At 37.0% G+C, this 20,185-nt stretch overlaps 5 protein-coding genes across 5 annotated transcripts in view; 4 read left to right on the top strand and 1 right to left on the bottom strand.

Annotated features, from left to right (window-relative positions):
• The window catches only part of LOC119082364 (nucleolysin TIAR), a 40,629-nt gene extending 32,194 nt beyond the window's left edge, over positions 1-8,435 (top strand). Inside the window, exons 3-6 of the mRNA XM_037191886.1 lie at positions 10-191; positions 3,791-4,449; positions 4,786-4,882; positions 7,966-8,435. Coding sequence (XP_037047781.1) covers positions 10-191; positions 3,791-4,449; positions 4,786-4,882; positions 7,966-8,090 — 1,063 coding nt within the window. The 3' untranslated portion in view covers positions 8,091-8,435. The remainder of the gene's footprint in view (positions 1-9; positions 192-3,790; positions 4,450-4,785; positions 4,883-7,965) is intronic.
• A 2,159-nt stretch (positions 8,436-10,594) lies between these two features.
• LOC119082387 (mesoderm-specific transcript homolog protein-like) lies at positions 10,595-11,934 on the top strand. Its single transcript, XM_037191918.1, has 3 exons — positions 10,595-10,925; positions 10,985-11,151; positions 11,219-11,934. Exons 1-3 carry the CDS (start codon positions 10,598-10,600, stop codon positions 11,891-11,893), a joined length of 1,170 nt encoding a protein of 389 aa, XP_037047813.1. The 5' UTR covers positions 10,595-10,597; the 3' UTR covers positions 11,894-11,934.
• A 201-nt stretch (positions 11,935-12,135) lies between these two features.
• LOC119082565 (ribonuclease H2 subunit A) lies at positions 12,136-13,435 on the top strand. The gene is made up of 4 exons (XM_037192095.1): positions 12,136-12,387; positions 12,449-12,602; positions 12,677-12,948; positions 13,020-13,435. The coding sequence occupies exons 1-4, from the start codon at positions 12,198-12,200 to the stop codon at positions 13,373-13,375; spliced, it is 972 nt and encodes a 323-aa protein (XP_037047990.1). The 5' UTR covers positions 12,136-12,197; the 3' UTR covers positions 13,376-13,435.
• A 4,706-nt stretch (positions 13,436-18,141) lies between these two features.
• LOC119082813 (39S ribosomal protein L11, mitochondrial) lies at positions 18,142-18,966 on the top strand. Its single transcript, XM_037192468.1, has 2 exons — positions 18,142-18,675; positions 18,735-18,966. The coding sequence occupies exons 1-2, from the start codon at positions 18,259-18,261 to the stop codon at positions 18,903-18,905; spliced, it is 588 nt and encodes a 195-aa protein (XP_037048363.1). The 5' UTR covers positions 18,142-18,258; the 3' UTR covers positions 18,906-18,966.
• LOC119082710 (ribosomal RNA processing protein 36 homolog) lies at positions 18,945-19,923 on the bottom strand. Its single transcript, XM_037192289.1, has 3 exons — positions 19,751-19,923; positions 19,160-19,691; positions 18,945-19,087 (listed from the first exon to the last, which is right to left on the bottom strand). The coding sequence occupies exons 1-3, from the start codon at positions 19,829-19,831 to the stop codon at positions 18,957-18,959; spliced, it is 744 nt and encodes a 247-aa protein (XP_037048184.1). The 5' UTR covers positions 19,832-19,923; the 3' UTR covers positions 18,945-18,956.
• Between the last annotated feature and the right edge of the window lie 262 nt (positions 19,924-20,185).

Raw genomic sequence — 20,185 nt, 5'->3', positions numbered from 1 at the left:
AAATAATGTTCGTGAATCTGGCAACGATCCGTATGCATTTATTGAATATTCGAATCATGGTGCCGCCGCAACAGCATTGACAGCGATGAACAAACGCCTTTTCTTAGAGAAAGAAATGAAAGTAAATTGGGCCACAAGTCCGGGCAATCAACCCAAAACAGATACGAGCACCCATCACCACATATTCGTCGTGATTTGAGTCCGGAAATCGAAACCGATACGTTGCGTGAAGCGTTCGCTCATTCGCGAGATACTCGAATTGTCGCATTGTTCGTGACTCACAGACAATGAAAAGCAAAGGGTACGCGTTCGTGCTCTTTGTCAAGTAAGCTGAAGCAGAAAACGCAATTCAAGCTATGAATGGTCAGTGGTTGGGTTCGCGATCCATTCGAACAAACTGGTCCACCAGAAAACCACCGCCACCGCGCGAGCAAATCAAAGGAACGAAAAGCAATCGACCATCATACGAGGAAGTGTTTATAGAGTGTTAGCAGGAGAATTCCGGCAGGTCTAAGCTCCCAAGGAAATACAAGCCGCTCTATTTTTGGACTGGCTTTTCCTCGCACGAATTGTCTTTCAGCCGAAAGATGACCTGATACGACAAGCAGCTTTATACATTTGAGTTCGGTCACCATGACTAAGATGTGAGGCGGTATTCAAGGTACGCAAAGAGGGTTACGCATTTATTCACAAAATAACTCTCGAGTGGGCCAAAGAGGTGAGCTTCGAGGACAATACAACAACGTATCCCATTAAGAGATAACATAACAAATAACTACACACTCAGAGCCAATACACCTCATGAGTTTGATGCAGGATTAAATGTCATTGGGGTAAAATATATACTGTAAGAGAATTGGCGCATAGGCGACCATCGGAAACTCTCAGCAAATATGAATAATCGGCTTGTGTGCGTCGACTACCCAAACTGAAGGAGATACCAAAGATTGCATATTAATTGAGCAAACGCGCCATTTTATTCTCACGCAAATTTATTACATATCTCACACAGAGGTGTGAGACAGTTTTATAACACTCTGGGTATTGTTACCAGCCATAGGTCACTATTTAGGTTTTGTCTCTTCATTTGAAGTTTCACGGCTAACCGCGCTCATAGCGCACCACCAATCATTTGATCTCGTGGCAATAACGAGTCTTCTTACTTTCAGGTCATATTTTACTCTTGCGATACATGATTTCAATTAAGTGTTAATCTCTCAAAAGAAGGACTTGAACCATTCGGCTTCAGTGTAGATGATGCTTTGACATTATGTTTTCCTTCTTGTTTTTGAAGAAGTAACCAAAAATAGTCTGCAGATGCGCAATACAAGAAACAGAATTAACAATCACAGCCTGATAGTAGCATATGCTCAATCAAACGCACAACTATTTCTTTCTGCTGTGAATGAGCTCGTAAGAGTAAGATATGTACGCGTGAATATATTCTGCTTTTACAGACTAAGTTATTGGTCTCTGCGCTGCGACGGTATTCGGATATTATGCCATTAGCGTTCTTCTTTTTCTTATCCATACTTTAGATTTGTTTTATTTTCCATCCCTAGTCTACACAGATTATCGCCTTCCTTATTCCTAACGGGCGATCTCAGCCATCCAAAATGTATCATGTCTATGTGATCCTGAAGGCACCATAATACTATATGAACTCCTGGTGTTAATTTCTCGTCATATCGCGCTGATTAGCCTTTTAACACAATGATATCTCAGAGATAAAATGTTGGGCTATCGCTGAGCAGTGCAAGTCTCAAACTCACCATCCTATATATTTGAATATTGGATTCGGGATAGTGTGTTGATACAGAGGTGTACTTAGGAGATCACGACTCGCATCTCAAAAGATCAGAACATTTGTCTCTACTCGGTTTGTCATTTATACTTCTCGTTACATATTCTCATCTTGAAATATCGCATCGGTTCACACCAATGGCAGTTATTTTACATATTTTACTACACTCTGACTTTTACCGAAAATGTATGTGCGTCAGAATTTATTTCATGTTTTTTAAAAGAAAATAACCAATAAATTCATTTTCACTTTCGTCTAATTCGCGACATTCTAATGTTTGGTATTACACTGGTTTGGAATTACTGAAACATTAATAATGTCCAGATGCTCTTCCTGCTGAAAATATAATAATCACAATTTATATACACTTATAGATAGATATTTATAACTGCCTTCTAATTCCCAACGATAAATTCACGCTATTCATATTCACTTCTGGAAAATAAATGCCGTCTGCTTTTTTCGTTACTTTAATTTAATTGCGACTCGTAATGACAATAGCTGTTATTGTGATTTACAGAGGATCAGTTTGTTACGAATTGTTTTTGCTACTCAATTAAGCTTTCAGCCAGAATAATTAAACAGAGCCTGAATGCATTTCTGTGATTACGCAGATTGTTGGAAAGTGTCGAAGATTTGAAATAGTTATTTATTTTTACGAAGAAGAAATAGAAAATTTCTACTAAGATACGTCACAGTTCTCCTTCATTGTTAATTTTTGATCTTGCATTAACTGCGTGGGGTTTTGGTTCATTTTATTATTTTCTTTGATTGGAAGGTGAAGTCCGATAACTGTCGGGAAGAAATTTTAATTCTAAAGCTTGGCAACAGCGATTGTTTGCTGCTTTAAGTTCTGAAACTAATAATTAGATCTGTACAAGTGTCTGCCGGAGTTAGTTTTGTTTTGCATCATTTAAAATTCTGATTCCGGAGGTGATATGTCTGTTGATGCATCATGCACGTTAAATGCCATTGCCAGCAATTTTATGTGAACGAAAATTTTTTGATATTTTCCTTTTCGTAACCTATAAGGCCTCTCACGGAAGACTCAGTACTTTCATTTGGTCTTTGGCGTTCAGTGGTGGCCAGAATCTGGACATAGAATTTTGAATCAGTTTCTTTAGGATGAGATATGAAGAAAGGAACCATAAAACTTACTTTATTTAATTTTTTTTTAATTATTTAGTTCTGTTTTAGAATTGCCAGAACGGATATAGAACGTTCGATTTAACTTGTTTTCCTCACTATTCAAAATATATCAATTTGTTTATTTCGAAACAAAAACTATTTGGTAACATTGTTTTGAGTAGAAACATATATTTCCCCCACCTGTCAAAAACAAGACAGGGAGAGATAGACAAAACTGTCATCGAGAAGCGTCAAACAAAATGGTATTTTGAGTGAGAAATAGGCTTGATAAATCAATCAACACAATACAATTGGATTAGCTTTTTTCTTTTTTCGCACTCAATACTATTTAAGAAAAGTAATTACTAATAAACTGAATTCAAAGTCGACCAAAAAATATAGCTTACTTGTAAACAATGCAAAGAGTCGATATGTTGGCTTACCATCTATTCATCTTATTTAACGACAATTGGCACACTTTTTGTTTCTCAGTAATTGTATTTTCGAATTTTAATCGCACTTCGTTTATGTGTTTCATGTACCTGTCTACAACATCATATCTGAACATTATTTTTCTGGGCCAACGTCAACATTCTTTAATATGCTCTCACGAGATGAGTTTTAACCATTTTTCTAGTCTCTAAAGTGTAAGATTTGTACGTCACGTCGATCGATGGCATCAACGTGCACAATTTATCAGGCTCATAATATCAGCCACGTCTAGGCGTCTGTTAGTTTGAGTATCAAATTCGGAAAAAAAAAACCTCACCATTTGATCAAAAATGAGCCATCAGTGGCTTCATCGGTGAAAAATTCGATCTTAAAGAATGTGTTTGGCCAGAAATATGTCAGTAGTTCGTGATTTGAGTCCGGAAATCGAAACCGATACGTTGCGTGAAGCGTTCGCTCCATTCGGCGAGATCTCGAATTGTCGCATTGTTCGTGACTCACAGACAATGAAAAGCAAAGGGTACGCGTTCGTGTCGTTTGTCAAGAAAGCTGAAGCAGAAAACGCAATTCAAGCTATGAATGGTCAGTGGTTGGGTTCGCGATCCATTCGAACAAACTGGTCCACCAGAAAACCACCGCCACCGCGCGAGCAAATCAAAGGAACGAAAAGCAATCGACCATCATACGAGGAAGTGTACGAACGGAGTAGCCCAACAAATACAACCGTCTATTGTGGCGGCTTTCCACCGAATGTCATCACCGAAGACCTGATACACAAACACTTTACATTGTTCGGTCCCATACAAGATGTGAGGGTATTCAAGGAGAAAGGTTACGCTTTCATCAAATTCATGGCCAAAGAGGCAGCAACACATGCCATAGAACATACAAATAACACCGAGATAACCGGTTATCAGGTTAAATGTTTTTGGGGAAAAGAGAATGGTGGCGACATCGGAAACTCTCAGCAAACTATGAATAATGCGCTTGCCGCCCAACAGGGACCACCACATGGAGCCCAATATCCAAATTATTCATATCCACAAGTGGGTTACTGGTATCAGCCGGTAAGTTATTTTCCATTATCAAAAACGTATACGCACACCAATCATTCATGAATCTCGTCAAAGCATGCTCGCGTCACGATATGGTCATGAATCGGTTGAACCATTCGTTCAGTTAGATGATGCTTTGACATTCATGTTTTCCTTTTGTTTTTGAAGAAGTAACCACAAAATAGTCTGCAAGCATGCGCAATACAAGAACATTGAATTTACATCGGCTGATGATGTACAAATTCTCCCGTGTGCGTAATAGACCGGTGATTCCTTCTTCAATTATTTTTGCGTGACGACGACGTTGCCATGCTCTGATTTTCATACCGAGTTTTTATTTCATTGCAGAGTTATCCCGCACCAGCTGCTCAAATGCCTACCCAATACATGCAACCTGGTTATCCCTATCCGTATGCTTACACAAATCCTCAGCAAGGAGGAGCAGGCAAGTAATAATTCTATTGAAATTGATTCATGTGTCGTTACTTGGTCACGTTGATAATAATCGATTGTTGTTGTTTGGTTTTCCGTCTTTTTCCAGTCTTTTTCATGTTAATTTTTGATCTTGCATTAACTGCGGGGGTTTTGGTTCATTTTATTATTTCTTTGATGGAGGTGAAGCCGATACTGTCGGGAGAAATTTAATTTACAAACTTGCACAGCGATTGTTTGCTGCTTTAAGCTGAAACTAATAATTAGATCTGTACAAAGTGTCTGGGAGTTAGTTTTGTTTGCCATTTAAAATTCTGATTCCGGAGGTGATATGTCTGTTGATGCATCATGCACGTTAAATGCATTGCAGCAATTTTATGTGAACGAAAATTTTTGATATTTCTTTCGAACCTTAAAGGCCTCTCACGAGCTCAGTACTTCATTTGGTCTTTGGGTTCTGGTGGCCAGAATCTGGACATAGATTTGAACAGTTTCTTTAGGATGAGATATGAAGAAAGAATCATAAAACTTACTGACATATTTCTGGCCAACACATTCTTTAATACGATTTGATCAAAAATGAGCCATCATGGCTTCATGGTGAAAAATCGATTTAAAGAATGTGTTGGCCAGAAATATGTCAGTAAGTTTTATGATTCTTTAAACTTTTGTCACGATGTACCTGTTTGCTAATGTTTCCATGGCTACGATTCTCCCAAAATTGAAAGAAAGATTAATAATTTCAAGAACCATGGCTTAACGAAGCGTATGAATCGTTAGTTATGATTGTCGCCGACAGTTTCCCTTTTTCGTCCCTCAAGTAGTCTTTCACTAACAGCACTTCAATATTGAGATTAGATTTTTCAACTTTAACTTTATCAGCGGTGATAATATCAATAAATTCCGATTTGAACTGAGCTCACGTATTGGCGTTAAATCAAAGGAGGAATAAATCTAACCGCCTAGGCTGAAAGCATACTATCAATTTTGCATTGATGCGATCGACAATCATGCTGCGTTTTCCATTGTAATTCGATATTCACCACAGGCAATCAATGAAAAACGCAGCATAATTGTCGATCCCATCAACGCAACATTGCTCGTGTGCTTTCGGCCTTACCGCCGAATCTCACCAAAAATCTGTATGATTTTTACAATTCAAATTTGAAAGATGCACAACTCATAAATTTCCCAAACGATTCACCGACCTTTATGGACGGTAGACTTCCCATTAACTTTTCCATAAACAATGGAGAAAGAGTCATGAAACAAAAATGTCCTGCGTTACTCTCAGGTAAATCTTAGCGAACTTTTAGTGTTAAAATCAGTCAAACCGTTTTACTTTTACGTCGTCCCTACTTTGTTTGAATTGGCCAGCATACCTCAACAACGCCAAAACGTCTGCCAAACAAATTGGATCATACTTCAGTTTTCCAATTTTCTGGTCGTGTTATCTTCTTATCAAACATTGTACCGATGAATCTAAATGTAAAATTGTAACCATATCACATTGGTCATTGGATTAGGAAAATAAAAAGAAATTTTTACAGAGAAATAAATCCCATCTTCAATCGCTAAACAAATTTTGTGAAAATAATAATTTTATTTTGGTCACAACCTTTATACTCTATTTGTCAATTTTTAGGGCAATAAAATGTCATTTTTGGATTACGGTTACCTCCTTATTTGGTTTGTTCACGTCAGTGGCCCGTTATGTGGTAAATATATGTTTACAATTTTCCCATATCAATTTACAAGTCATTGTTATTTCTTTAACACATTTTGTATTTATCCAAAATGACATTAACACCACCATATAGTGTCTCGGGCATCAATGAAATTGTCCTCTGCAGTATACGATTTTTGTTTGTATGTTTTCGTTTTACTACGACCAACTAACCTTGACATATACTCGACTGTTCTGTACTGGAAGGAGTGGAAAAAACCATAAAATCAAATTTAAAAAAAAATATATTCAAATTCAACGGCGATTAGAGACAATTAACTTGAACCAAAAATTAGTGATCTGATAGAGTTCCTGTAATATATAGGACTTCCATGGTAGGCCGTATAACGAACTCACTGATCGAAACAGTGGTAGAAACCAAAATTATGATCAAACATTTTCCATATCGCTGGCATTGTAATAATAAAATCGGTGTTTGTGTCGTTGTTGTTGAGTCTTTTTCAATGTCTGTGTCAAGCTTTTGCAATGACAAAAAAAACTTTCAACTTTGCTTTGAGTCAGTTTTTTTTTTTAAATTGGAATGGACTCGTTGTATCCAGAGAATACTTTGTTATGTATTGTGTTCGTGTCCACATCCAGCATTCATCATAGTACTTGTCAGCTTTTAGGCCGTGTGACATCAGACACTTTTTGTAACGAATGCTTTGACAAGTTGGACAAAAAGTGTACCTTTCGCTCCTGAGTTAACAAAAAACAATTCTTAGAATTAGCAACAACCTTTCCAATTTCCAAAAAAAAAAAAAATCTCTGTTTGTTCCTCGTCTGTCTATGCTGTTGATTTCCTGAGTCGTTGCCTGTATATTAGATCATCCTGGTCATTTTTCAACCTAAGCGTTGTCTTACTCATCGCAAGCAAGGTAATACTTGTGAAAGTCAAGGAGCGATGACACAAACATTGGTGAGAGAATGTCAGGACTGATGGCCAGTCATTACTCTCAAAGTTAGTAGTCAATCATCTGCGAATGAATCCAAAGTCCCAACATGCTGAACATTTCTGATTCTTCTTGTGACAAACTGACGTGTCCCCTATACTCTACTATTGGATATACGTCAGTTTGTAACGAGATCTCGGCCTTTCTTTGCGTAGAAATAGAATTCTCCTTAGATCTACATTTCATCCATTCATACATTTGTTATGCATTTTCCTTTCGTTGAATGTTTCCATTGATTGTAAAGAAACTATTCGTTTTCGAAAAACGGACAACATCACATTCCATTAACTAATCATATAAACCGGGGAACGACAAAAAAATTCTTTATTTTTATTTGCAAATTTTTCTTTATTCCTCGAATCAAATTAAAACAATTAATACCATTCGTTCGTTCTCCATTTTTTTCCCGTTTTGCAGCCAGTTTCCGTATGGTACAGCAGCCAAACGTCGCTTGGGGAGTCCAGACGGGAATGCCAAACGGAAATACCGGGCAGCCGCAAGTGATGTACACGACAGCAATGCCACAGTTTCAAACTCAATGAAACGAACTGAATACGTGCAACGAGAAACATAAAAAACGTATCAAACGATAGGATATGATAAATGAAAGAGTAAACAAAAAAAAAAGAATTCAAATAAAAATTTAACACAAGAAAAACAAAACATGAAAATTTACATAGAACAAAACAACTTACTTAAGAGTCTAACCGATGACAAACCAGAATTTTAAAATTTTACAATTGATTGTGAATTGGCTTTGGTTAGCAAAGCGCAGGCTCTTTTTTAAGAATTCAAATTGAAAGTAAAAAGAAAAAATAAAAAAAATAAAGGAGGAATCAGACATTCTGACAGAAAGGTAAATTTTTTTAAATTAAAAAAAGAAGAGAAAAAAAACAAGAGAAATAGTAAAACGACAAAACAACAAACAAAATGGGAGAAAAAGTTTTGTTTTTTTAAGGAGATTCGAAAGAAAGCAAATTGTTTAAAATGTGATGTGTGATATATTATAATAAAACAAATGCAAAAAAAATGTAAGTTAAAATCAAGTGAAACGAAAAAAAAATAATGAAAAACAAATTGAGGAAAGGATAGTGACGGGGGAAAGATTCAAAAATAAAAGTAAAAACAAAAATGACTTCTAATTTATACTACAATTTAAAAAAGAGAAAAAAAAACACAAAAAAAAGAAAGAGATAAACGACGAACATAAATGAAAACAATGAGTTACAAAACAATATGCGGGTGGTAATCGTTTAGTATTATGGGTTGTGCGATTTTAATTATTTTATTAAATCAATATTAACTTTTGAGGTTGAACGAACAAGTTCGATGTCAAAACATGGAATTCTCTCTGAATGTAAAAAGAAAAACAATTATTTATTGACAATAAAAAATATAGTGAAGTCCTAGAGCGAACTATACTGTCTGCAAAATCAATTGAAAGAATCAATTCTAGCTAAACAACAAATATTATGTACAATGCATTCCATTCGGGTTTAAAATGTTTAACGAAAAAAAAATGTAAGAAATACCGCGCAACAGAATAGCTACACACACAAATACATCGAATAATATTTATTGAAATGAAATTCATTATTTTAAAGATAAAAGCAAATTAAACTCTGACAAAATAGCAATATTATGAAGAAATTTCACGTATTTATTTATGCATTTCCCTTTTAATTTTTTTTTTGTTAATCGCCAATAAATCAAAAACTAGCAACAAACTCAATTTTTACATCGAAAAATCTATTTAACAAAAAAAAAACCGTAGAAAAAGTGTAACAAAATGTCTCTCCGCTTCAATTTAATATCAATCGAATCATCAATCCCATAATACTACTCAATTATCATTTTAAAAATGATTGTAAAACGAAAATGGCATCCATTGTATAATTCTATATAATTAATTACGAAAAAGACAAGACAAAAAAAATTATAAAACTCAATAAAATCTAAATAAAAAAAACGGTGAAAATTCAATCAAATTCTTTTAATTCAATTTTGCCCGGTGTGTGTACCGATTACCTATTACTAAGATTTTTTTCAGGTCTTTATAAAAGGTAGAATGCTTTTATGGACTTTATAAATCGACGGAAGACTTGTAATTTATGAGTCTAGTAATTGTTGCTGTCTCTCTAACAGAATTATTACTATCGGACCTACTATCTAACTAATTTCATGAGATTGATTGCAAATCTTTTACTTCACTTTGTTGAAAAGATTTAGTGACCTTGAAACTTCAGATCAGATCGGGTATTTTTGATGGGGAAACCTGAACCTTAATGGGCAGAGATCTTAAAACTCTTTACCCTTCGATACCCAGTACAAATTGAAAAGTTACGAACGTTCGAATATCAGGGAAAATCTGTCTAGTTAAATGAGTCGATTTACCCAACAAAATTACAAAAAAAAAATCTTTCCAATGAATGCGACACATATCTGTGCAGTAGCGTCGTTTTAGAGTGATTTCGAACTGTTTTTCCAAATAAATTACTGAAATATTGACTCAATCACAAGAAGTATGATAAGGGGACTAAATGGATTCAAATCAAGAAGTGCGGAATGATTTATGAACTCGTATGAGAAGCTAACGAAAAACATTTCGGCACCACTGCTTCCGGCAATAGAACTCTAACATCATCTTGTCGTTTCCAGTATCATCACTTTCAGCATCAGTAAAAAAAGGAAATTGACTGAGACTATTCGCTAACAAATAACGGTTTACAGTGCGTTGAAATAAGACGTTTCTATGTCAGTATGAGATTACCAAACGCACATCGCATTAGCTCGTGATATCGCATGTTCATTGGGCGTAATGATACATTTTGCATTGATCTCACACTTGATTCATACAAAGCAATTTAGCTGCTAATCTACTTCTGAAGTTTCATATTGTTCAAATGAAAACAATCTGGAGACAATGAAATGTTTGCTTTCTCAATTCGCCGGTAAATATAAACAAGACTTGTTTGAACTTTAGCGATGTTATGCAACACTCCCTAATCTCACATTTTGTTTTCTAATCATTTCGTTGATACGGTTCGACATGATAAAGACTTCGAATGTGTCTACGGTGTCTACCGAATATACTTTCGATTCCAAGACGGCTATATTGCTGGAAAATTTAATCTGTTTATTACGCGAAAAAAGAAGACAAAATTTTGTAAACAATTTCTTGTCATTCTCTTCTATTTGTCTTGTGTTTTGTGTGCATACAATGGGATTTTCCGTGAATTTAAAGTTCATCATCGTAATTATCGGTGTAGCGGTAGCATTCTTTAATTATCCGCCTCCATCACCTTCGCAACTCCTTACCGAATGGAGGCAGTCTGGAACCTTTTTTACATTTAAGGGCTACAACATTTTCTATAAAGGTACGACAAAGTAATATAAATGATATGCATCGGGGACTGTACGAACGATGAGTTTTTAGATGTAAAGGGCTCAGCTGCAGACACGAGAAATCAACGAACCTTATTGTTACTACATGGTTTTCCTACGTCCAGCTTCGATTGGTATAAAATGCTGCCAGAGTTGCAAAAAAGGTTCGATCGAGTCATTGCACCCGATTTCATTGGACTCGGATTTTCAGATAAGCCTGTGGATTACTTAAGAGAAAACCATTTTTCAGAGACTTGAATGGACGCCAATTTTTTCAAATTTTCAGACCAACTTCGGTTACCCAATTACATTCCAGGCAGATATTGTTGAAGCTTTGATAGCACGATTGAAGATTAGTGACTTGGACATTCTGGCCCATGACTATGGCGATACAGTGGCACAAGAGTTATTAGCTCGTTACAACGATAACAAATTGAAATTCGACATTAAAACAACAACGTTGCTTAATGGTGGTATTTTTCCACGAAAGCATATTCCAATCGCTGGACAAAAATTGCTACGATTACCCTACCTAAAATTCATATTCTCAAAAATCGCCAATTTTTACTTCTTCCGAGCGAGTTTAAATCAAGTATTCGGTACGAACAAACCTACGGCGGAAGAAATTGACGATATGTGGTCACAGCAACGCTACTTGAACGGGTATGAAGTTATGAGTGAACTGTTGACCTACATCGATCAGCGCTTCCAAAATGAAGATCGTTGGGTTGGCTCTCTCGTCAAGTACAGTACGACAAAGCCGATTCATCTAATAGCTGGTCCAGCTGATCCAATCAATCCGATTTTGTGTCAAAATTTCAAGAAAATGGTGCCACTTGGTTCTTGTGATGTGTTGCCGGATGACATCAGTCACTATCCAAATCTGGAAGATCCGAAAGGTCTTCTGAAGTTTTATTTTGCTTTTTTGGATAGCGAATTGCTTACACCGTCTTCCAATTAGGTGTTTGTGCAAGGGACCATTGGAATTAAATCTTTTTGTAATCAACTTTGTTGTTTTTACGTAATCTACCGAATAACATTGCCTGGCTCGTGGTATTCAGAGGAATACTAAATTTCCAAATGAATTGCATTTTTTGAATTTGAACTTTTCTGTCGCCAATTTTTTGCTTTAAGAATTGACAGCAACGTCACGGCCGGTGTGTTTTTCACCATCACCACCATCACCACTGCGTGACCACACAGCGCAAACTTCACGCATGATAATGTTCGCGCAATAAATTCATGTCAACAGAATCAAAACAACAATGGAAAATTCTAACAACGAAATTACGGAAACATTGACCGATAAAATCGGCTCTTTAAACGATCTGGGACCATTTCTGGCAAAGCAAAACAATGCCAAGAACATACTGTACACATCGGACATTCCGCAAAAGTGTAAAGATGAACCATGTATGTTGGGAGTGGATGAAGCCGGTCGAGGTCCAGTATTAGGTGAGCATATAAACGAAAAGTGGACGAGAATCGAATATCGTGAACAGAATTCTGATTTCAGGTCCAATGGTTTATGGCATTGCATTTTGTCCGTTAAGTGATGGAGAAGTGCTGAAAACACTTGGCTGTGCCGATTCGAAACAATTGACAGAAGAGACTCGAGACAATATTTTTGACGACATGAATCGGAAGGAATATGCAAACACAGCGGTGGGGTACGTATACAAATACATACTACCGTCCGTCGTCAGTATTTTGGTGTTGAAATGTCCAATCAATTCTATTGCAGATGGGCTGTAGAAGCAATATCACCAAACACCATCAGTCGAAATATGCTGAAACGAACCAAATATTCGCTGAACGAGCTTTCAATGGACTCGGCGATCGGTTTAATAAATGCTGCCATAGACCTGGGAGTTAATATAGCGGAAATTTACGTAGACACAGTCGGACCACCCGAAAAGTATCAAGCCAAATTGAGCGCACTGTTTCCAGATTTTCAAATTACCGTTGCTAAGAAGGCTGATTCCACTTATCCAATCGTGTCGGCCGCAAGTATATGTGCGTCAATACCAAATCGACTCTGTGCGAAAGGCCATTTTTTGATCATTTTTACCATCTCTATTCAACAGGTGCCAAAGTGACACGTGACCATGCACTAAAAGTGTGGAAATTCGCCGAAGGATTGGAGACAACTCATGACATATTCGGCAGTGGCTATCCAAACGACCCGAAAACCGTTTCGTTTCTGCAGGAATCGACAGAACATTATTTCGGTTTTCCGAGAATCGTTCGATTCAGTTGGTCGACAGCGGAAAAGGTACTGTTGAAGCTTGCCTGTCCAGTCACCTTTGAGGATGATAACGAAAAGGCGAAAGCTGGTAGATCAATAAAGAAATTTTTCAAAGGCGAAAACGGGCAGAAAATCGAAAGATCGGATTTTTTCAAGGAACGATTTTTGGAATCGACAAACTTTGAATTCATGTAAAATGACTGTGTCCCATCAGCCCATTGGGACGCAATTAAATACGAGAAAAACATTTGTAATTGATCGTTTTATTCGATTTATATAGAAAAATGTGAATCGCAACTCACAGCCGAAATTTCTTTTTCGTCGTGGTATTCTAAACTAATTTTATTAGACTGTAGCAATGAAACTTGAAACATCATCGGTTCAAAGTAAATTCCTGTTACCGATCTCTTTGTGCGAATTTCATTTGAGCTTGAAGTTGCTTGTTTTACGGCTGGTCCTTCATGAACTTATGCGTAGATCATTCCCATCGAACTTAGTGAACATTCAGTGCTTTTAGTAAGAAAGCCAATTTCTTGTTCTTTATCATAGGACTTCATGAAAATCTCAAAGAAATTTGTTTCCTTTTTCTTGATGGCGATAATAGCTATGGATTTCCATTGTTTGCCGTTGAATACCGAGAAGTCATTGTCAAATTTCATAGTTTTACGCAACTCTTCCAATTCCGTTTCGGCGGTGCTGAAGTACCTTCGAACGAGCTCCAACTGTTTGTTGACTGCATCACCGTGCTCAGGGAAATAAACAATAAATTCATTCCAGTCCTCGTTAACAATCAATTTCGATATATCCCGTGCCGTCAGGTCTCAAACAACCGTAGTCGCGTATAAGTCCACTGGTGATGGATCGTCGGCCGGGGAAATCCAAGATCAGCACAATAAGTAACTCGGGACTCCACCAATCCCATAAGAAGCAGAATTAAGAACGGGTTTCCATATGGTGATCCGTAAAGTTCATACGTTCATTCAATCACAATCGAAAAAATACTTCGCAAATTAACCGCGACCATATTGACTTCCATAAAACAATTCCAAAAAGTTCATACGTTCATTAATTCAGGATTGAATTGAACGAATTGACTTTCCTTTCTTTTCTTTATTTTTGACTGCAAGGAGAGATCTTAGTGTAGAAGCGATTTTTGCAGAATGACGTCACATTTTAAAAATTTTTGTATCGGCGCCAACCGGCGCCCGCTTGGTTCTAGTTCGAATGTTGTAGACAATGGGTTGGGTCATTGTTGCAGAATTTTTTATTTTTCAGCAAATCACAAAAGTTTTTAAATTTCATCAATTTTGCAAAGCTCGTTCGTCTAGGGAATTTTTTGTAAAAGTTTTTGAACCAGCCGTGTGATCTTTAATTCCATTTCTTTAAAACGCTGCTTGTTTTCTTCGTCACGTTGCTTGTTTTCCTCATCACGACGCTGGTTTTCTTCGTCCATGGCTTTGATTCTCGCATTTAACAATGATATCGATTCATCTCTATATGTTCGAATACGTGGCACTAGAATGGCTTCTATATCTTTAAGAATTTCTGTAACTGTAACTTTTGTTGGAGACGAATCATCGTTAACTCGCGTACTGGATCTAGTTTCAACTGGAGGCATCTGTAACAACAATTGCAGAAACTGCAATAAATATCAACGTGCCATAAAGGAGAAGAAGAAAAGATCAGTCGGGACCGCGTATGAAAAAAAACTGTCGGACAACTCAACAATTTATTTGAACTGTTCAATTGAACAAGCAAAATAAAAGTCCATTGAACAAGTAACGGATCCTAACGCTCCAATTGGAGGAAACATTGAGGTTTCCTTTTTGTTACCGAAAAAATAGTTTCTATGGACCCTAGAATCACAACATAATGTAAGAGAAGAATAATTTGCATGGTCTGAAAGGGGCACGGGTTATGTTGTGAGAGTGAAAACTTCTTGCATTTTGGATACAAAAATCTTACCGTATTCTTGAAACGTGTTGTTCAATGAACGATTGCCTTGCGTACCAAACGTTTGAGGAGATTCCTGGTCAAAAATATCAAAACAAACGGACGAGACTTGTTTGTGGAACATAATTTTTTTTTTTGGTAATCTGTATTGGTGTGAATACCACGTACCGGTATAAATACCATGGCTTCGCGGGTTTTCATTTATTTTTCCTTTTTTTCGAAGAATAATTAAATTGTATTAATTTCGGAAAGAAATCATCGAAACAAGGCATCAGAAATGACGGAGCGTTTGCTGCGACTTAGCCCCGTACGACCCGTAATCCTATTTCGTCCGTAACCATAATATGTCCGTATCCGTAATACGCCCGGAACCCTCTAATGCGTCTGTTACCAAAATGCAAGTCAAGTTGGGTATGATCAAATTTACTGAAAGTGTTCATTCTTAAAATTGCGCATAGCGCAATTACGAAAGCCCGTACGAAGTACCTCTCAAATAAAACCATCAATTTACGACATTATATTAGAAACCCAAAATTTTTTGCCATCATTCTATTCGGCATTCAATTATCTCTCAAATGAAACAAAAACTAGCAAAATCGGATGAGATTTACTCGATTTATGTGCAAAAGACACTTAGGGCCGAGTAGCGGCCTTAGTCCAAGGGACCAAATTTTAAACTTTTTTCGCCATGTTCTTCTCGGTATTCAACTAGGCCCCATCTTTTGGATGGGTCAGATCCCTTGACTGACTGACTAATTTTTTCAAGAAGATTTTTGTAATCCGAGCAAAAAAAATCACTCTAAAAGTTATATAAAAGTACAAGGGTATGCGTCCAGTAGCAAAGTTTAGCTTAGAGATCCTTATTCCATTTACTTAAATACCACAGATTCTCAATCCACATAAAAATCTTCGTTCATATCACGTACTTCAAAATGGCTCATACGTATTTTCAGTACTTAAAGAGGCATCGATGCCCCAGAATTATTTTTCAAGTATGTACGACTGCAATAACGACCACGAATTGTTAGCTTTCAACATAAAACAGATTAGGTTGTAGCAATATTCTCTCTAGCAACCAAACTCTCAATTCTCTGTGTCAAATTCACACCTTATTTCTTTGTATTTTACAAACACTATTCTACATTTAGACTAACTACGCTATAATTTACATGTAAAGGCTACTTGATTCTTTTACCTCCTGAATAAAAGTAGTTTGTTTGCTAGAGAGGGTATTGGTTGTAGCAGTTTGAACAACCATGAGAAAACTAAGCAGTTTATGAAAATTTCGTTACACTGCTCACTTTTTTTAGAGCTGGTAAAGTTTTTTTTTATAAAAACATGTAAGAATGAGACCATGTTTTGACACCTTTTAGTGGTATGCTATAGTACAATGGTAACTTATATGTTAATTTATTACTATTGATGACAATTTTTCCAACTGTCTCTCTGTGAGAGACACCCAGCCGAACGTGTGCGAGTTTTTCCATTATATTGATTAATACTACAATTTTAGCTAACCACCGATGCCTCTTAAGTTTTATTGTCTGCTAACAGACCCTGGAAAGGGGCGAATTTCTCTCAGATCCCCCGACCGTTATGTTATAGCCCATCTTTGAACTTATCATCGGGAATGGAATTCCCCGTCTAATAAAAAAAGTTTTTGAAATCCGTTGAGGATTACGTGAAGTTATCGTGTTATCTAGGAACGAGACAAAAATTCTTTTGTGAATATCTCTAAGATCACCCGTCCGTTATGACCTATCTTCGAACTTAACCTCAGCAATTTAATTCGCTGTCTATTAAAAAAAAACATTTTGGAAATCCATCGCCAACTACTCGAGTTATCGTGGAATCAAGCGACAAGACAAAAATTCTTTTGAGAATATCTCTAAGATCACCCGTCTGTTATAGTCCATCTTCGAACTTAACCTCAGGAATTCAATTCCCCGTCGATTAAAACAAAGTTTTTGGAAATCCATCGAACACTACTCGAGTTATCGTGGAATCAAGAAACAAGACAAAAATTTCTTTGGGAATATCTCTAAGATCACCCATCCGTTACGACCCATCTTCGAACTTAACCTGAGGAATTTAATTCCCCGTAAAATAAAAAAAAGTTTTTGGAAATCCATCGAACACTACTCGAGTTATCGTGGAATCAAGCGACAAGACAAAAATTCCTTTGGGAATATCTCTAAGATCACCCATCCGTTACGACCCATCTTCGAACTTAACCTGAGGAATTTAATTCCCCGTGAAATAAAAAAAAGTTTTTGGAAATCCGTTGAAAACTACTCGATTTATCGTGTTATCAAGGGACGAGACCAGAATTCTTTTGGGAATATCTCTAAGATCACCCTACCGTCATAGCCCATCTTCGAACTTTACCTCAGGAATTCAATTCCCCGTCGATTAAAAAAAAGTTTTTGGAAATCCGTTGAGAATTATTCAAGTTATCGTGTTATCAAGGAATCATCAAAGTGTGACAAACATTTTCTGTATTTAAGGTTTTTGGTCATACATTCATGCATTTCCAATCATAGTAGTAAACATTGTGTGACAAACATTTTAGGGTGTTTATCATCCATAAGATCCATGACTTTCAGTCAAGGGAATTATTTCTCAAACGAAACAAAAACTAGCAAAATCGGATGAGATTTACTCGATTTGTGCAAAAAAAACACTTAGGGCCGAGTAGTACCCTTAGTCCAAGGGTCCAAATTTGAAACTTTTTTCGCCATCATTCTATTCGGCATTCAATTATCTCTCAAATGAAACAAAAATTAGCAAACTCGGATGATATTTACTCGATTTATATGCAAAAAACACTTAGGGCCGAGTAGCGGCCTTAGTCCAAGGACCCAAATTTAAAACTTTTTTCGGCACGTTCTTTTCGGTATTCAATTACCTTCCATAAAAAACTAAATCTAGTATCCTTCACCACTCTCTACTTAAAAACATTCGAAAAATCCGCCACATTGTCAGTAATATGTGCATTGAGAACCTCACATGACATTTACTTTCATGAAGAAGAGGAAAACGACTGAAAAGTAACCCTAAAATAAGACTGCAATAAAAGCGAATTAATGTTGATTTGAGTGTAAACTGCAGACAGTCTCGTTAAAATGTCTAAACAAGTGGGTCGAGTGTTGCGGAAAGCTGTCGGAAAGGTTGACCACAGTTCAAAACTCAATACAAATATCCCAGCAGGAATGGCACTCGCTGGTCCACCACTCGGACCGATGTTAGGACAAAGGGGCATAAACATAGCAGCATTCTGTAAGGACTTCAATCAACGCACAAAGGATATCAGAGAAGGAATTCCTCTGCCATGCCGTATCACTCCAAAAGCAGCGGAAAAGTCATATGAACTGGTCATACATTCACCACCGGCTACATTTTTATTGAAACAAGCCGCTGGCATTCAACGTGCTGCCATGAATCCTGGAAAAGAAGTTTCGGGAAGGATTACCAGGAAACATTTGTATGAAATTGCGAAAATCAAATTGGCAGATCCTCCGAATGCTTTGCTCACATTACAGGTAAATTCATGCGATTCTGTTCGATGGTCAGAATAACAAAAATTGTTTCTTTTATGCAGCAAATGTGCGAAATGTTGGTTGGTGTAGCGCGAAGCTGCGGCATTGAAATAGTCGATCGCCTAGATCCGGAGGAATACCATCAATTTTTGGAAGAACGGAAAATCATAGTGGAAAATCAACGAAGAGAACTTCAAGAAGCTCGTGACGCGAAAATGTTACGAACGGGATAATTGCTAGATGTTTAAGTAGTAACGACAATAGAATTGGAGTAAAATGAAACTTTAATCGAAATCGACTTTCTTTCTGTCTCTGGCCAAATTCTTTTTGCGGCGTTTTTCCAAGTGTTTGTCCAGTTTGCCAGAATCTTTCAATTCCATATACTGTGAGACCAGCTGACGAGCTTTTCGTTCCTCTGAAAAATGAAACGAACGTTAAATGAGATTGTTCATTGGGAATGCGTTTAAAATAGATAGAAAGAACTTACTGGTACTGCTGTAGAGTGGCATTTTCATTTCCGTTTTCGCCCGTTTAATCTCCTGTTTCTCCTCGTCCAACAGATGTTCTCGGTCTTTTCGTTTCTTTTCCTCCAAATTTTGGTTCTGCATCCGCTGAATTAAATATTTCAATTTTTTCACTTCCTTCGGATCTGTACTCTCCTTGAGTTGAGCCTTCAGTTCGCTCAATTCCTTGGCCTTAATATCGGCAACAAAACTAAAATTCTCTCTGAACTTTGTCGCATTGAATTCTCCGCAATTCGGATCGAACCGAGGATCGCTAACTGTGCGAGTCGATGCCTTTGCTTTGATTTTCTCATTTCCGAGCAGGGGCACTGGTCGCTTGGAGGTCATTTCTCGTGGACGATTTTTATTTTCGCGTTTAAACTCCTTTTTTACCGATTTTTTGACACGTTCCGTGCCTCCGAACACAGTCTCATTGTACACTTTGGATCCAAGTTTCTCCTTGAGTTTGATCAGATTTTCGAAAGACATTGAGCTCAGTTCCTCACGTATTTTCAACTGAAATTGAAATCAATCGTCACAACAAATTGGTCTCAATCGACAACTTACTGCATTACTCTTTCATCGTCGGATTCTTCGTCGTGGCTGCTTTCCTCATTTGGAACATCCTCGTTGTTTGATTCTGAGCTCGAAGACATCGCTTTTATTTACTAAATAAACTAACAACTTCCCTGCATGTGTGATAAAATGCATGTGCGATATTTGACGTTTCACTTGACATTTACTTGACTGTCAATTTTGTATAGAATGAATTCCATGCAAAACTGAAAAAGAAATACTTTTATCAGTGATTTAGTGATATAGAACTAGTGTCTATGCGGGATGAGTGATAATCATCAATGAAGTCTGTAGAGTATTTGTTTATGCATAATTTTACATCCCATAATTCGTAGCGCTACGTTTTACTCCAAGAGAACCGTCATAGTACGCGCAGCCGCATTTTCCAATCGAGTGATGTATGAAAAAACATACACACCACGCGTGGAATTCGT

Source organism: Bradysia coprophila, chromosome X, assembly GCF_014529535.1.
Source record: "Bradysia coprophila strain Holo2 chromosome X, BU_Bcop_v1, whole genome shotgun sequence".
Lineage (NCBI taxonomy): Eukaryota > Metazoa > Arthropoda > Insecta > Diptera > Sciaridae > Bradysia > Bradysia coprophila.
The sequence above is the reverse complement of the archived record's forward strand: the minus strand, read 5'-3'. Positions and strand labels throughout refer to the sequence as shown.

What these genes read in the sequence shown, in the direction of transcription:
- LOC119082710 (XM_037192289.1), bottom strand. Translation starts at nt 19,831, where the DNA reads ATGTCTTCGAGCTCAGAATCAAACAACGAGGATGTTCCAAATGAGGAA. An exon ending in AAGAATCCGACGATGAAAGA is followed by an intron (nt 19,692 to 19,750) that starts GTAATGCAGTAA and finishes TTTCAATTTCAG; the next exon opens with TTGAAAATACGTGAGGAACT. An exon ending in GCCACTCTACAGCAGTACCA is followed by an intron (nt 19,088 to 19,159) that starts GTAAGTTCTTTC and finishes TTCATTTTTCAG; the next exon opens with AGGAACGAAAAGCTCGTCAG.
- LOC119082813 (XM_037192468.1), top strand. Translation starts at nt 18,259, where the DNA reads ATGTCTAAACAAGTGGGTCGAGTGTTGCGGAAAGCTGTCGGAAAGGTT. An exon ending in ATGCTTTGCTCACATTACAG is followed by an intron (nt 18,676 to 18,734) that starts GTAAATTCATGC and finishes TCTTTTATGCAG; the next exon opens with CAAATGTGCGAAATGTTGGT.
- LOC119082387 (XM_037191918.1), top strand. Translation starts at nt 10,598, where the DNA reads ATGATAAAGACTTCGAATGTGTCTACGGTGTCTACCGAATATACTTTC. An exon ending in CTACAACATTTTCTATAAAG is followed by an intron (nt 10,926 to 10,984) that starts GTACGACAAAGT and finishes ATGAGTTTTTAG; the next exon opens with ATGTAAAGGGCTCAGCTGCA. An exon ending in TCGGATTTTCAGATAAGCCT is followed by an intron (nt 11,152 to 11,218) that starts GTGGATTACTTA and finishes TCAAATTTTCAG; the next exon opens with ACCAACTTCGGTTACCCAAT.
- LOC119082565 (XM_037192095.1), top strand. Translation starts at nt 12,198, where the DNA reads ATGGAAAATTCTAACAACGAAATTACGGAAACATTGACCGATAAAATC. An exon ending in TATGCAAACACAGCGGTGGG is followed by an intron (nt 12,603 to 12,676) that starts GTACGTATACAA and finishes ATTCTATTGCAG; the next exon opens with ATGGGCTGTAGAAGCAATAT. An exon ending in CGTGTCGGCCGCAAGTATAT is followed by an intron (nt 12,949 to 13,019) that starts GTGCGTCAATAC and finishes TCTATTCAACAG; the next exon opens with GTGCCAAAGTGACACGTGAC.